General features: G+C 41.6%; 2 protein-coding genes across 3 annotated transcripts in view; one reads left to right on the plus strand and one right to left on the minus strand.

Moving 5' to 3' along the window:
• mapkap1 (MAPK associated protein 1) overlaps positions 1 to 5,996 on the minus strand; it is a 48,629-nt gene extending 42,633 nt beyond the window's left edge. For both annotated transcript variants that reach the window (XM_063210852.1, XM_063210851.1), the window contains exons 1-2: positions 5,805 to 5,996; positions 3,556 to 4,116 (exon numbers count right to left, since the gene is read on the minus strand). In XM_063210852.1, coding sequence (XP_063066922.1) covers positions 3,556 to 3,835 — 280 coding nt within the window. In that variant the 5' untranslated portion in view covers positions 3,836 to 4,116; positions 5,805 to 5,996. The remainder of the gene's footprint in view (positions 1 to 3,555; positions 4,117 to 5,804) is intronic.
• A 5,070-nt stretch (positions 5,997 to 11,066) lies between these two features.
• Positions 11,067 to 16,816, plus strand: part of pbx3a (pre-B-cell leukemia homeobox 3a) — a 63,398-nt gene continuing 57,648 nt past the window's right edge. The window contains exons 1-3 of the mRNA XM_063211418.1: positions 11,067 to 11,096; positions 11,383 to 12,036; positions 12,544 to 12,617. Coding sequence (XP_063067488.1) covers positions 11,840 to 12,036; positions 12,544 to 12,617 — 271 coding nt within the window. The 5' untranslated portion in view covers positions 11,067 to 11,096; positions 11,383 to 11,839. The remainder of the gene's footprint in view (positions 11,097 to 11,382; positions 12,037 to 12,543; positions 12,618 to 16,816) is intronic.

Consider the following 16,816-nt stretch of genomic DNA (forward strand, 5'->3'; position numbering starts at 1 on the left):
TATCAGCGACATCAGGCGTCACTAATCGCTTCGCCGATACTTTATGGCACTATCCGTCAAATGACCATCACGCCAGGGCTGAGCGATGGTGTCACAGCAGGCACTATGTCAGCAAATCTTCATCCACATAACGCGACACCAATCAATCCAAACCAGTGCAACGCAGTCAGACCGGAGTGACCGTTACATGCTTAAAGTGTAAGCATTTCTGACCGTCTTGCAAAATAAGGGTGTCAGATTTAATTACGGTCTCTGCAAATTCAAAAGGTTGCGCGGAGCCTACTTTTTCTCCCGCTGACACGAACATCATAAGGCCTTTGTAGGACACCAAGTCAATGCTATCAAAACCCAGGCAAGGGAATGAAACTGCTGTTGTTTCTATATCAAGGACAATATTTTATGAAACCATTCAGCTGACTTTTACCTGTATTCAATTAAGTTATTCTGTAAGTATTTTTGCTACTGGTAAATGTGAGAACATAGCATAAATGTAAAGACATATGACAGATTTTTAAAAATAGATTCACCCCGTTTTGAATTCACTGAATTTATAATGACACTGTTTAATTAAAATAGGTCAACGCACATATTTTGGCAATACTATTGTTAATGAAGGCAAGATAAATAAGATAAATATCAGATCACCATTATACCTGCATAATACACAGCTTGATCTGCCAAACTGCTTTTCCCTACCTGAATGTATTTTGAACTCTATGTGTTTTACCAGTGACAACATCCTCAAACAGAGAGTAGATGGGTGTAGAAATATAACTTAGTTCACTTGCTTTGCTTTGCTTTGCTTTGCTTACCGGCAGCAACTGGTTTCTCCCGCCCTTCTTGGTGTCCTGGTAAGATATCCCCTTTAGAGATTTCTTAGATGAGAGACCCTCACATAACAAGAGCTGTGACCTGGCCCACTGACCCAAACCCCCAGGGGAGCCAAAAGGAGATCTAGCACTGGATACCTGCTTTGGACTCCCGCATTGGTTCTTGCACAAAATTCCCAACACACACCCACACACACATTTTGAGGCAATAACCCTTTCAAGCACTTGATCTAGCTTACCTTCACCCAACATTAACCCCATATCCACCTGCCACACTCTGTTGCCGACTTGTTCAAAAGGCAAGGTGATCCCAAGCTTTAAGTGTTCTTTTGATTGACTGCCATCCGTGAGTGTAAGGTGAAGATTCACATATTAGGGAAGATATTGGTCCTGCTTTTATGAGGGCATACCCACAACCCAGCACTAGTCACACAGACTAACAGGTAAATACGGGCACAGAATCTGACTGCAAAAAGCGGCTATATGATGCAAACAAGGTCTGTTCTCTTGTACAGTGCACTTGATATGTTGCTCAATGGTGGTTGCATGAATTTACTATTGCTGCATATCAATTGATGACTGTTTAACAATGTTCTTGTGATTGTGTAACTTTTTAATGTGTGCGTGGATTTTTTTCAGTGTCTTTGTTATTACAAATCCATGTTAATGACTTTGCAAATGAATACCCTATGTCAGATTGAATATAATTTACATTAATCAAAATGTACCTATAAACCATTGGTCAATGTGTCTGCTACCTAAGACATGATGGCTCTCATACCATCATTAAAAATCGCATGACCAAAACAGCAGTAACCAAGAAACCAAAGTCTCAAAAGGAGACAAACTACATCAAGAGCTTAGAAAACTGTTTTGAAGAACAGCTTATTAAGAATCAACAGGGATTGAGGATCAACAGATCCAAGTGAGAAGCATTGAAGCTGAAAACAATCTCATTACAAGGCAAATTTCAAAATTAAACAAAAAACTCTTGACAAGGGTGAGTGTGCCCTCGTTCACAGAGTTTACTTTCTTTTTCCACATTTATTGGATTTAGTCTCAGATTATGGGGTTTGGTTGTTCATAAATACTTCACTGGCAAGACTTTTTGTTGGATGCTCTTGGCCCATGTCAAAAAGTTGCCTTGGTTGCTTGCATCCTATAACATTCTCACCGAGCCCGCAAACCTCTGATGCAGATTCCTATCAATCTCACAGAGAAGCAAATCAACAAAATGCGCTGCTAAACTCCCATTCACAGAGTTTAGTTTCTTTATTACAGTTATCGAGTTTTGGCCTTCAGATTATGGGGTTTGATTTAGGCTGTTGGGTGCAGATTCTGCAATCTCAATGGAGAGCAAATGTACAAAATGTTAGCAAAATACGCAGCTCAACTCTTGACATGGATGCGGGTACTATCATTCACAGGGTTAAATTACAGCTATTGAGTTTTGGCTTTCAGATTATGGCATATAGTCATTAATAAATATTCAAATATGCTTATAAATAAAAAATAAGAAACCATATTTACCTCCACTGTTTACTGCAGTGGTTTACCCCCAAGTTTGTATTTTGGGGGATGATTCTTGTCCACATTATTCATCTGATTTGTGTATTTACTTTATCAGTCAGTTCTGTGCCCTGTACGACCTTTTCTTTTATCATGACAAAAAAGTATTTGAGCAATCCAAAAAAGTATTCACACATTGATTTGAGAGAACATACTTGATCAGAATCACATCAGAACACATCATGTTCAAAGAAACTCCCCTTAACAACACAGTGCTGACTAGCAAGACTTTCATACCACGACTCTCACTAGTATTCACTCACTACAGCACCTACACGTTATTCTTGGGAACACAACTTGTCCACTGACCACTGTCATCCACTGTCAATTAATAACTTTCAAGTGACACATGAACCAACATCTTGTGGCAGACTGCAGGTTCAGCCCTCATGTCATCTCAGACCTCACACTGTCACCTACTGTATGCATTCAAGAGGCTGGGGTGAACGTGATGTCTTCAAGAGAAATAGGCCAAGTAATCATTTTCAGTGGTCGTGCAATAGCCCATTAGGTTTCACTACATAGACAAAGTGAGGCATAAGCCTTAACTCGAGAGAGCAGTGCATAGCAAAATAAATTTGTCTGACAATTAGGAAGTGTTACAAAGCAATTGGCCAATTTACACAAATATGAATCTTCACACTTTTGTTGATATGGCTGCACACTGAAAATGTAGCTATACTAGGCATAAGCTGCAACTTCACTGGTCAGAGAGACTTTGTTCGATGCTCTTGTCCCATGTCAAAAACGAGCAAACTGAAAATAAAGTCCACGACACCAAGCTCCCGTTTCTCTTACTTTAATGTGACGCTTTGGGCAGCATGCCCTTCATCACACATGTCTGATGAAGGGCATGCTGCCCGAAACCTCACATTAAAGTAAGAGAAACGGGAGCTTGGTCGCGCTGACTTAATTTTCAGTTTGCATGTGACTTTTGAATCACCGAATCCTTGGCTGTGTGTGTTTTTTTCCTTTGTCACACCATGTCAAAAACTTGCCATGGTTGCTCACATCCTATAGAACCCCCACTGACCCGACCACACCCAGCAAACCACTGACATTGATTCCTGGACCCATTCCTCCATCAAACCATCCAACGCACAACACCACACACACACACACAGCCCCATTGCCAACCCTGGTGTGTCTGTCTTACCTGTATTGGAGCGCCGGCGAATGCCAAAGTCCCAGCTGGAGGTGATGTCCACCGACTGGGACAGGTCACAGGCCTGGCCCTCGCTCCCACTCCCGCTGTCCCCGAGCAGGCCCGAGCCGAAGGCCGAGCCTCCGCCCCCAGAGAGGCCGCTGGACTGGCACTTCTCCAAGTCCACGTCGTGATCTATCAGCACCATCTCGCACATGCCCGTGTCATCGCTGGTGACGTGCGACTGACGGATGTGTGCCAGGATGATGGTGGGGTTGTCCAGGAATGCCATCTTCTTCACTCACGCTCCCGTCTTCCACTGCTGTCTGTCTGTCTGTCTGTCTGTCTGTCTGTCTGTCACCCCCTCCTGCCTTCTCAGCCGCCGCCGCCTCCTCCTCCTCCTCCTCACCCTTTCTCTAACGTTGTCTCACTACGTCTTTTCCCCTGGATACACTGCGGGTGGTATATGCTTGGAAGAAGGTGCAGACGCTTGGCAGACGAGATCCTCGTCTGCTCTTTCCCACCTGACGTCTTGTTATTTTCTCCTCTCCATGGTGGACCAATCAGGCTGGCCTGCAGAGACAAGAAACCACAACAGAGCAGAGCAACTCGCTCAAGTCAGCAGCATCCCCAAAACCACATGACATCCCAAACTCCAAACCCACACCCACCGCCCTTGTGTTTCATCTTGGACTGCCTCCAAAAAAAGAAAAGAAAAAAGGGAAGAAGGGGAAAAGGGTTCAGAATACTTGTGTAAGCCAATTATGGTCATTAGTGTGAGAGCAAAATTAGGAAGGCTGGCTCATAGTAGAACCAGCATTTAAGAAAATCAAAAGTCTGCTTTCTCAGAAACATTCTAAAATGATGCAATCTCTCCAGATACCTTGGTCACATAACAACAGGACTCTATAAATGTTAAGACCAAAAAGGAAGGCAGTGGATTAAAAAGGTAACATCTATATTTAGAGAAAAACTGTCCAGATGCTTCCGCTTTGCACCACACTCACACTCAAACACTTGCTGAAAGGATTTTTATTTTTATTAAAATAAAGCACATACTTCATACCCATGTCAGCAGAAGATTTCACTTTAATAATCTTTTAGTAATTGTGCAACTAGTCTACATCTCACTGCATTGCATTTCCGTTCTGTCATTTCTGAAGCCTTGAGTTGCAATGAAAGCCCCTGCTCAACAACTTTAGAACATTTAAGCTTAAATCGTTTTAACTTCAGATTTTCTTATCCACAAGCTCACTACTTAAAAAAAACATTTAAAAGCGCCTTTCCAAATAGGATCACCTACCGGAGGGCAGAATAGTAAAAATACCAAACATATACCGTAGAGATCCATCCATTAGCTGACAACGTCAGAATATCAAAACAGAAGAGGGAGCATCAAAGATGCACCAAGTAGGCTATTGAATAGTTGAGTTATTTTTCGCTCTGGCTACTATCAGGTGTGTTGTTACATTAACAATGAAAAACGAAACTGTAACCTTGATTCTTTTTCTCTCATGCATAATCAGCCACACACTCAGCAAACTTCTGTAAATACTCGCTGACAACACAGGCCTGCCCTGCGCAGGAACCAGTTCCCCTGCTGGCAGGCTAGCTGGTAGGGGCATCACGCTGTTGACAAATTCAACACCCCGGACCCGTAGGAAGGCATACAGGTCAAACGCGGCATGACGTGCCGACAAGCACAACAACCGAATCAGTTAACCTTGGCAGTTAACCTTTGTACTTAATTTGTTTATCACAAACGCAATATTAAAAAGTGACTGTTTAGTAGCTAAGCATCCAGCTAGCCTCTGTCAGCTAGTTTGGGTGGGTACTCTGCATTCGACTCCTCTGTTACCCATTAGAAGACATTACGTTCCGTGTCTGTAAAGTAATTTCATAAACGTAAAAGCCCCACGCCAAACATGCATTCATCAACCTAATAATAGGGACCTGTCAAACTATACACATAGGTCCACTAGTTATTACGTGTCGCACTAACCGGTGCAGTGAGTATTTTGTTGTGAATGCTATTAAAGCAAGTTGGTACTGGTGTGTGAAAAATACGCATGCTAAATGTGAGGCATGCAGACGACTTCACGAGTGTTCACTTCTGCAAGCAAGCGTGGCAAGGTGTACGTTATTGTGTTCCTTGACATGTTCGCTTGTTGATATTAATTTTAGCGGCTAGGCTAAAGTTAGGCCTTAACACATTTGAGTATTGTATTTAGTTAGCTAGCTAGCCAAATGAGTTGCCATACCTTTATGCATGTCTAATCCACGGAAGTGATGGGTTGAGACCACGCAGAATCGTCTGTACGTACGCCGAAATACATGGTCTCATTTCACCATTGACAATATAACTGCTTTACATTCAGAAAATAATAACAGTAGTGTATTTCCTCTGTTGTTTCCATATGTAGTCGACTGTGCTATTTCCGTCTGCTTACCCTCAAACAGGAAGTACACAGACCACGAAAGAGGCGGACCGTGAAAAGAACGGAGTCAAATTTGACAGACGAGAACATTAGCCAATGAACAGCCTTCTTACGTGACAGACATTTGCGAAATCCAATGGTCACGCCTCACTCTTTTTTCCACCGAGACAGGGGGTTATTGAGTTCATGTGTGTTTTTTTTCTTTCCAGAATCCATCTGAGCTGGCAGTAGGTCCTAGACATAGTAGAATTAAACTAAATACAGCCTAGTGTTCCTGTCATGTCTGCAGTGCAACATTTCTTTTTTTGCACGCACATATTAGCCTATTGTTTTCAGGGTGGGTGTTTGTTATTATGTTGAACTTGCACAGCATCACTTTCAAAAGTCTGAAATGAAATTGATCTGGTGGTAGGCCTGTGTGTGTGATAAGCAACTACCAATAGGCCACTTTTCTCGGACATTCCAGAAAAAAAAATGTTAGGCCTATTTCTGGTGGCCTATAGGTGAACATGGGCTCGTCAATTTAAAAAAAGTTAAAGAATAGGTTTATAATTTAAAAGGAATAATTTAGGAAAATTACGACAGAGGTGGTAGTCTGCCCTCAAACAAATGTTTCTGGTATTTTTCTTCAATCATCATTATGAATAATGCAGTTTCTGTAAGTCTATTCTGGTAGGCCTATTGTAGGCTACTGTATATTCTGCCATCAGGAATTAACCCTAAATATTTTATATATCTCAGAAAAAAAAAATCAATGTTCACTGAATGGTCACCAAACATTGCCAGGTCATGCAACATGGTAGATGTAATCCACAACTTGTTAAGATTTTAAATTGGAAAATTAAAAGTTAATAATATCACCCTTGGTAGGTGAAAATATAAGGCTATATTAATATGGGACCAATGTATAACCTATAAGTAGCAGGTTTTAATTTCCTATTTTGTGTTTGTTTTTTATTTGTTTTGTGTGTGTATCTTGTGTGTTTGTCTTGTGTTGTATTTGTACAATCTGCAAAAAAGAGAAAAAAGAAAGCATGTAAGAAAAGAATGTATGGATTTGTTTGACCACAGGAAGAATAGTTCTCCTGAGAAGGGGAAGCTGGTGTGTTGTCAATAAATAATCAATCGAAATGCCCTGTTCATTACTGTGACAGAAACCATGGTGCAAATCTTAAACTATGTGATGTTTTCTGTTTGTTTGTTTGTTTGTTTGTTTGTTTGTTTTTCTTAGGAGCTGACCCACAATTTAGAGGGGGCGGCCCACTGGTCCATCTCCAGTATACAGTAAACAGTGGCATGAGCGGTCAGTTTAAGAGAAAAATGCCCGGGTTGTTTTGGGTCCCAGCCCTGCCCTCAGTGTAGGCCTACCAAGAAATGTAAATCATTGTAAAGTGACCTCTGAAAAGTGTAAAGTGTTTATAAAAAGTCATGTAGATTTGAAAAGTGTAATAGAATCAGAGGTGGAACGTAACTAAGTGTTTTTACTTCGTTTCTGTAGTTTTTTTTGGAATTTGTACTTACTTGAGTAAAAATAAAAATGCAGACTTTTACTCAATTGCATTTTTTGACAATTACTTGTACTTTTTACTCCTTACATTTCTAAAAGAAGACTTTGTTACTAGTTACATTTATCCTAGGTTTTCCTGTTGTGTTTCGTGGTGGATATTTGAGTAGCCTCAGCTGCGGGCAGGGAGGTGGGACCAAGCCCCTCTCTCAAACTGACACCCAGACATAAAAGATACTTTAAAAATCATTAACAGGACTCCAGTCATGTTCAAGTAGAACCGAAAACCGTTGCAAAACCTTTTCCTATTGGATCAAGTAGGCAGACATACTTGTACTTTTGTACTCAAAAAGTACATTTAAAAGTTAGTACTGATGACTTTTACTTAAGTACATTTTCGGTGTACAACTTTTACTTTCACTTGAGTCATTTTTTCACAGGGTACTTCTACAACTTCAGTACTTCTTCCACCTCTGAATAGAATGCACAGATATTATTGTAGAAATCAATGAATAGGTGGTGCCAAAGTAACTAAGGTTTAATATTTTGGTAGCACTTTATTTTAGTGTTAAATCTATTAGCACTAATACATACAATGTGCCTGTAAGTAACTTGTAAGTCATGTACAAATCAAAATCAAACATTTGCTAGGCATGTAGGCCTATTTGCAAATGTCTTGTTCATTCACAATAAGGGATTTGTTAACAATTTATCCTCAGTAAGGACCTAGTAGGCCGTAGCTTTTGCTTAGTACATGCCTTACAAGTTACTTATGCAGGCATTAACATTGTATATATTAGTGCTAGTAGATGTAAAGCTAAAATAAAGTGTTACTAATATTTTCCCTAAAAGTAACGTCTGGAAAAAGTAACACTTTCTATAACACGTCTATTAGCCTATACTACAGAAATTACCTTCTCACACCTACTTAAGAATTATTTAAAGTGTGTATACATTTTTGGGACATTCTATGGATGCAATATTTGCCTCCAATGGGGCTTAGATGGCAACACAAAATAGCCACTCAAAAACAAGGACAACCACAGGTCTACGCAACTTCAGCACCTTTAGGAAGCACACATGCTTTGCACTAGCTGCATTCTAATTTGCCAAAAAGATGCATCCGCCTGCAAAGACATAGTCAGAAATGCATTGTGGGCTGAAAACCTGGTACGATGATTAGAGGATCATATTTAACTTGATGAAAATCTGTCACGTAATCCAAAACACTCACAGGAGCAAAAATGTCTGCAAACAGAATGTGCAATTTCTGCTTTTGACCGTCAACGTTCGTTGCAAGGGGCTGCATACCACCTGGTAAGGCACCTTACAACTGGTTGCCACTGGTTGTCTGAAGGTGTCAATGCATTGTCCCACATCCTTTAAAAAGGTTTACCGTGCACCCCACTACAATGCCTCCTCCACCCTGTTCCCCCTACACCACACATGACAGCTACATCTGCAAAATAGATCAAACTGGTGCAAGCTCATTGTTTCGGGGGGATTTGTGTTTGACATGACTGGCACATTGTTGATGGCGGTGAGTTGTCGGTCACATGGTGTACTATAGAAACGACGATCAACTAAACTTGAAACATTCAATCTCAAATACACCAAATGTCCCACAACTTCCCTACTTTTCATATCAAGCGGGCCTGCCATTGTACGTTTCACTATCCCTTTCACCAGGGTCACGTCAGATGAATGATGGCCTCACTGCAAGCCATCTGACTCCTGACAGGGGGTGGGTATTGCAAGGCGTTCATGATTCGATGCGCATCATGATACACATGCCATGATGCAATACTATCACGATGCATTGTGATACATGGAAATTAATTGTCATTGTCATGCATTGCGATATTTACATATTTACTGAATGTGTAAAAAATTACAGCTTACTTGCTATTTACTGTGTATCATTCAAGTCAATGTATTTCATTTTTAAAAAACAGACAACATCTGGGAAATCAATTTAATGGGAAGTGTTCAGTGTAACAGCTAGTGCTACCACAATCTAGCCCAAAAACAATATCAAAACAATGGCCAGGTGACCAGAAAAAAAGCTTTCCACACCAACCAAGATGCGAGTATAGGCACTCTATGGCAACATACTGGAGATGGTATTTGTTGTGGTGAATGTTCACCATTCAAAGAATGATTTTACTTTTTTATCATTATTAAATTATTAATTTTGTTGTCATGAATCAATGCATTGCATTGTCATGATGCATGTTACGATGCATGGTCATCACGTTTTTTTGCACATCCCTACTTCTGACTAGGCCTACCAATTTTGTAGTGAACGGGAGCAGAGTTGCCGTGCCTGCATTCAAAACCAAGCTTCCAGGGTACCAAAAGCTGACTGCTATTTCAGAGAGCCAGCCTTATTGATGGCCAGAGCACCACTCACACCATCATTCTCTTTCTTAATACATACCTAAGAAGAAATCTTAAAAGAGATGTAACCGTGTATGAAATGATTTATAAAATACACAGAACTGGTTAAAATAGGCCTACTTCAATAAAACTGTTTCTATAGATGGATGCTGCTTCCTGCACTGTTCTATGCCCAACATGTCATTTTGTAGGGAGATAGCTAAATCTTGGGCTCTTTTCAAAAAAGGCTGACACCCTCAAGCCTGCACCCCAGTGTCTCATTTCAAAGACAAGTCTAATCCTGATGTTTGATTATTCTTTTTGAATGAAACATTGTATTTCTGAGGGTGACAGCTCAGTGGGCTAGCTAGAGCATACATTACGGAGACCTGTGTTTGATTCCGTCCTGAGGTCAATTCTCGATCCTCCTTACCTACTCCTTTCCTGTCTCTTTCAGTCTTTACCGACGTTAACACCCACCCCCACCATTTTTAAGTAGTAAATATTGAGTTTCATGTTCTTTGTTTGAGTTGCGAGTCCAAATCAACGTTTTTGGCATCAGTAGCGAGAATGTCTTATTTTTTTATGATACCTTGACTTTTAATTGACAATTAAGAGAAACTGCATTCAAATACAGATTTTCCTCTGTTCTTTACTCAAAATACTTTCACTGACCTATCAGTTGGGATGGGCTTGCTGATGATACTGTTCTGTTGACACATAACTTGTGTTTGTTCTCTCAGGTGTCTTTAAATATCATTGTCGTGGATTCCAATGGACAACAATGCAAAATAATATGCAATGGAAAAAATATAATGAAATGAACATATGATAGCCAAATGAAAGCAATAGGCCACTCAATTAGCCTACTTTACAATTGTGTCATGAAATCACATTGTTAATAAACAGAAAGTTTTGTCAGAGCAATAGGCCTGCATGTAGGCATTAAGATTCAGTAGTGGCTCCATCATCCCTGTGCTGTCATCATCATCCCCATCATCATCATCACCACCACCATCATCCTAACAATAATGGTAATGATGATCATCACTGCATTCACCAGACGGCTTTTTATTTCCCTCTCTTTGCTGGGTATAACGTGAGAGGTAGCAACAAGGACACACACCCCTCGACGGGGCGGAGTCTCGTGCTGGATAGCGATTCTCTGTTTCATGCCGTTACTGCATGCGCTCAGTCGGACTCGGCTGTGCCAAGCGAATGGCGCGACTACGGTAACGGCACAATATTTCATCTCCAAACGCACGATTTCAGAAATAGTGTCACGTTGTGCTTTTGAGCCATTTTCATTGTTATATGTGAGCTTTCATCTGTCACTTTGAAAGATTGACATGTTTTCATTCATAGTGAGTAATGTTACTGTAGCCTACATGTCTCAGTCCAGACGCGCGTGTACATCACATCTCCGAATTAAGTAGCCAATTGCAACTTTGGCAATTGCATTGCAACTAAGGCGGTACGATATAATAGCTGTGTTTGTTTTGCTTATTTCCTTCACAGAAATTAAAGTGTTAATGAAGACCTAGACGAAGACTGTTGGAATGTGAAGAAGTTTGGAAGAGGACTGCCACGGAATTGTTGCTGCAACTGCTGAGGAAGACAACGAGCGGCTGGGTCGACTTGGGCATCAACTGGCAACATCCGAAGCCAGACTGCCTAAACTAGTGGAATACCACTTTGAAGTCCAATTTGCATCAGTGGTCAAGTGCAGCGTCAAGTGGTGCCACGACACTCCTGGTCCTTTATAGCTGGCCAACTGTTTGGAATGTTGCAAAGTGGAATGCCAATCAACCTATAAGAAAAACATTTTCGGATTTCGGATCTTTTGAAAATTGAGGTGTCTTTTCAAGGACCCCCGGACTGTTTTCCCCGTCTTTTTTGCGTCTGCGCATTTTGAAATCGTGCACACGCTGTTTGTGTTACTGTAAAGAAACAATTTATTGTTTTGCATCCGACCATGGAGGATCCAGCCCGAATCATGCAGGCTCTTGGCGGTGTCACTCTGTCTGGTCATTCGGTGCAAGGAGGTATGGCTTTGCCGCCTTCGCATGGACTCGAGGGGGCGGATGGAGATGGAAGAAAACAAGACATCGGGGACATTCTGCAGCAAATCATGACCATTACTGACCAAAGCTTGGATGAAGCACAGGCGAAGTTAGTTTAACCGTCTTACATTTCTGTGGTCATTAAGCCTAATTAGCGTAATGTATTTTGCATCCTTGCGATAAAATACCACGAAGAGTTTTACTCATTAAGTAGGATAGGCCCTACTTAATGGGAAAATCCTTCATGATATCTTGGAAACATTTCGCATTTTGATCGTTAATATTTCCTTCAAGCGTGATATCAATGTTAAGAAACATGAACATAGGCTACCAAAACAAGTGTCACCAAAGTTTTGTTTCAGCCAAGTTTTTGCTTTGCAAGTCCATGAGGTGTCTATAATTCTGGAGATGTCTTTGACAATAATAGCCTATTGTTATAAAGATGGGTGTTTATGTATATGGTGACTACATTTAGGCCACTATCATAGTGGTAAGGGATTGTGTTGGGCATCTTGAGATATGACAGTGATGGGATGGATGTTGCACTGTTTTATTTGATTGACGCCCAGAATACTTTAGTAGCTTGCTAACTATTTGTTTTCTTTCCCCCACAAAGGAAACATTCCCTGAATTGTCATCGGATGAAACCAGCGCTGTTCAGTGTCCTGTGCGAGATCAAAGAGAAAACAGGTAGGCTAAGTTGCTATTTCCACTGGCTTTGTGAGGCAAGGACACGGCCGGAGAGCTCTCGCGCACAGTCGCACGGCCGAACACAAACGCGTGTTCACCGCCATCTTTGCTATTATTGTGGCATTTGTAGTTCTCTTGTCTCAGTTGACTCTCAAATGTTGTCTGAAGTCAATATGTTTCACATTTAATCATCTACGAGATGCCGTTTGGAGAGCGCGAGGGCTTGTGATTTGCTGCGTTAACGCCTTCTGCATGTGGGCACATCAGCGCGAGCGCACTGCTGGTGGATATCAAGCTATAGGAGAGTCACAACGAGATGCCGCTTTGTTGTCCAGCATCCTAGAAAGAAAGTAAATATGACAACTGATGCAGACTTTGTGTGTGCAGTTCAAGGGTAGACCAGTTGCCAGCTTTGTGCTCAGCAGGATCCTCAGTTGGGAATGCAAAGTCGTACATGTGCTCCTCTAAGTTGTTGACAGCGTTTTCTCAGTCAATTTCTAAATTTGTAAATTAAGTAGCCTAATATAAATAACGAACAATAAACGGTATTGGAGATGCAGCTTTCATGTTTGCTGCCTTTTTAAATACAAAGTTATCATTATTCCAATTTTCAGATCACAAACATAAACCTAAATTAGGCTAAGACAGTGAAAACATATGGCCTTGTATTATCCACCTTCTGCTACTTTGAGAAATATGTGACATGTGAGTGACATTGGATGGCTTTATTTCATAGTCAATAAGAAGTAAGGTGAACTTGAATAGAAATATATTTTGTCCACAAATTCCACTGATCGTTTTTTTGGATCCACAACAATGTGTTAAGCTAATATGAAGCCATAACATTATAGTAATTTTAAATCTAAATGTATCTTAATATCAAGATATTTTATAATCTGAGCATACGTTCGGATGATGCATTTTTAGATTCACCCCAAGCCCATTTGTGTTTGTAGGAGATTTGTCGAGCTGTAAATAAAAAGCCATTTCCTTACCATTTCCATGGTTTGACTTTAGAAAGCAGGGCTCGGAATGGAAGGTTATCTGATGTATTTAAATGTCACCTCAAGGTCTCTCATGAAAGCTTTATAAATATGCGGTAAGCTCACAACCTTTATAAGGCCTGTCCCCACAGAGCGCTGTGTAGTGTAATGTAAGCAGATTCAGCGCAAGATGGGCCTCCTGTCAGAAGAGCCATTGGGATTTCATATTTCACCAACACTAGCTCTCTACACACCGAGACACACAGCCAGAATTAGCCTTAAAGCTCAGGCAAACATACCACCATCGAACCTTGTTTAAATTATACCGTATGAAACTAGGAAAGATTATGGTAGGATACATCAGAGCTAAAGGTGTAGGGCCTACATTCTAAACACAGATTATATTCGTATAGGCTTCGTCAAAACTTTCAGTATTCAGTAGGCTACATTTCAATATGGAAATTAATATGAACAGTTGCATTTTTTTGGAACAAGTGTGAAATATGAAAAAACAGACTACGTAAAGTGTTCAGATATTGCTTAAGAGTACAGGTATTTGTGGATGCGTTAGCTTTTTATGCAGCAGTCCGAGGAGGCTGCAGCTGTGGCATAGCAACAGTTCGGTATTGATGATTTTCAGGTGATGAGATGTCTGCTGTGTCTGGTGCAGGAGAGGTGGCAGAATATAGAGGTGTTTCTCGCTGAAAACATTTCAGATGACTGTTATTAAGTTAAGGATGTGAGTTAGAGAAAACAAACAGTACACTTCTGAGCTAAGATGTGAATTGTATTGCAATAGTGCATTTTCCTGTATAAACATACGGCGCTTATGTCTACAATGGCATCTCTTGGCCTTTGTGCGCTATGAGGAAGACAGATTAACTGCTGTTTATTTGAGACTTAACCACTTGAAACACACCACAATGACGATTTTCGTTTCACAGAGGACCTGTAGATCTTGTTCTTTTTGTAAGAAATGTGTGAAAGTGGTTATGATTATGATTCTACAGAAGCCAGTGAACATCTCCACAAAATGGCTGTATTTTGTACATGGGGTAGGCTGGTGGTGTGTGGAGCACATTCAGACACAGCACATCCTAAATAACACGAAAGGGCTTGTTATGCAACGGTGTATGGCAGCTCGATGTCATTGATAACAATCGTCCATTTGTCATCCTCGTTGACAAATTGTCTCACTTAAATGATGCTGTCAGTCAGATGGACTCTATAAACTGCTCCAGTCAGAGTCCATTGGGCTCCAGCTCAGCATTAATCACGTTCTCTTCAATCAAAGGTCCCATGTCGACATTTCTCAAATGATAGCTGACTCAGAAGCGCTCTCTCAACTGCTCGTCTTTGCTGCTGCAACCGTTGGCTCGGCTTCTCCTCCCAAACTCCAATCAGCAGCAGTAGCAGTGCCTACTGCATTTGTCTCTTTGGGAGTGCTCACAACTTTCATTTTGCAGACAGATCTTTTTTGTTGTGATGCAAAAAGACTTTGGGGAAATTTGGCAACTGGTATGTGTACAGTAACTCGCTTCGGCCTACTTAAGTCTGACCCCGGTAGCCCACAGTAGCGATGCAATCCAAACCTGGCATTTCAAAACCACCATCAGACGCTCTGCAGTATAAGAAACTCACATGCACCTCATCAAAAGGAGCGACTGTTGGGTTGGTGAGGGAGTGGAGTGGAGTGGGGTGGGGGTGACAAGCATATCTGGAAATCTGCATGGCTAGCATATTCATAAATAAACAAGCATACATCTTGAGCAGTTCTCACTCAGCTGAATCAATGCGAAAGCAAAAGGGGGGCCGCAATAAAGCAGAGCGAGGCCAGTTTAAATCATTAGCTTGATTTACTGGTGGGATTGGATTGGGGGAGATTGAGGAGGTAAGCAGTTCCGAGGCCTTTGGGGGACATTTTGTTTCAAAGCAATCAGAGAGAGAGGGACTAATGAGATAGATAAATCTGTCCGTAAGGCCATGATGCAAGACGTAGGCAATGCCAGCACACAAACACCACCACCACGACCAATAATAATAATAATAATAATAATAATAATAATAATAATAATAATGACAATAATAATAATAACAACAATAACAATAATAGTAATAAAGCTATGCAAATGTGTTGGAAAAACTTTTTGTCTGTTGATCTACATTGAAGTAATAATAACAACAACAACAACAACAATAATAATAATATTATTATAGCTCTGCGTAAATGTGTTGAAAAAACTTTTGTCTGATTTTTGTTTGATCTTCTGTCAAGTCAAAACAATATTCTTTACACCTACCTCCCACCCCCTCCTCCTCTATGGTGAGCTATCATTTGTGAAATGTAATTCTCCCCAGTCTCTACAAATGCAATAAGTGAGCCCAACAGCCTCAGTTCCGTGGTGTTAGTCGAGCTCTAACTTGAGTCGAGGTGCGCGCAACCGGCGACCAAATTAGGTTTGCAGTGGAATCGAGCGACACTACTGCTGCTACTGCCAGCGTGGCGATGGCATTTCTCTACCACTCTACCACTGCATCCCTCTCAGCCCGCATGACGGCCCAACAGCAGGTTGTCACCGTGACCGTGAGCCGCAGCACCCCCCAGCTCCCCACTCCGACACGCGCTGGAGTAGAGTTTCTATGGCTGTGCACCCTTATCACCCTCTATTGTTGCCGTCGCCACCCCCCACCCCCTATCTCCTCCTGCACAGCCCCCTCCATCCACCCATGGGGCTGGTGGCCCCATCCCACCCTTGCTGCCTAGACTGCGACGGGCGGGCAGGCGGCCCATGGAAAAGGCTGTCAGGAGGAGGCTGGGCCCGCATGGCCCACTGGCTCGGAAAATGGACACGGGGCGGCAAACATAATTGATTTAAAATCCTGACAAGTCGTTCGGCTGATGAACTCCTGAGCTCTAATCCTCTATCTATTGCTTCTTCTTCATGCACACACACCCGCTCCCCTCCACTTCTCTCCGCTCTGTCGGGACTAGGAGATGTGGCATTGATAATTATCGGCTGATGTGTATTCCTCCTGGGCCCTCAGGTTAGATAGTAGCGTGTGTGTGTGTGTGTGTGTGTGTGTGTGTGTGAGAGAGAGAGAGAGAGCGAGAGAGAGAGAGAGAGAGAGAGAGAGAGAGAGAGAGAGAGAGAGAGAGAGAGAGAGAGAGAGAGAGAGAGAGAGAGACGTCCATAGATGCCTACAATAATAACTGCC

Source organism: Engraulis encrasicolus, chromosome 11 (assembly GCF_034702125.1).
Source record: "Engraulis encrasicolus isolate BLACKSEA-1 chromosome 11, IST_EnEncr_1.0, whole genome shotgun sequence".
Lineage (NCBI taxonomy): Eukaryota > Metazoa > Chordata > Actinopteri > Clupeiformes > Engraulidae > Engraulis > Engraulis encrasicolus.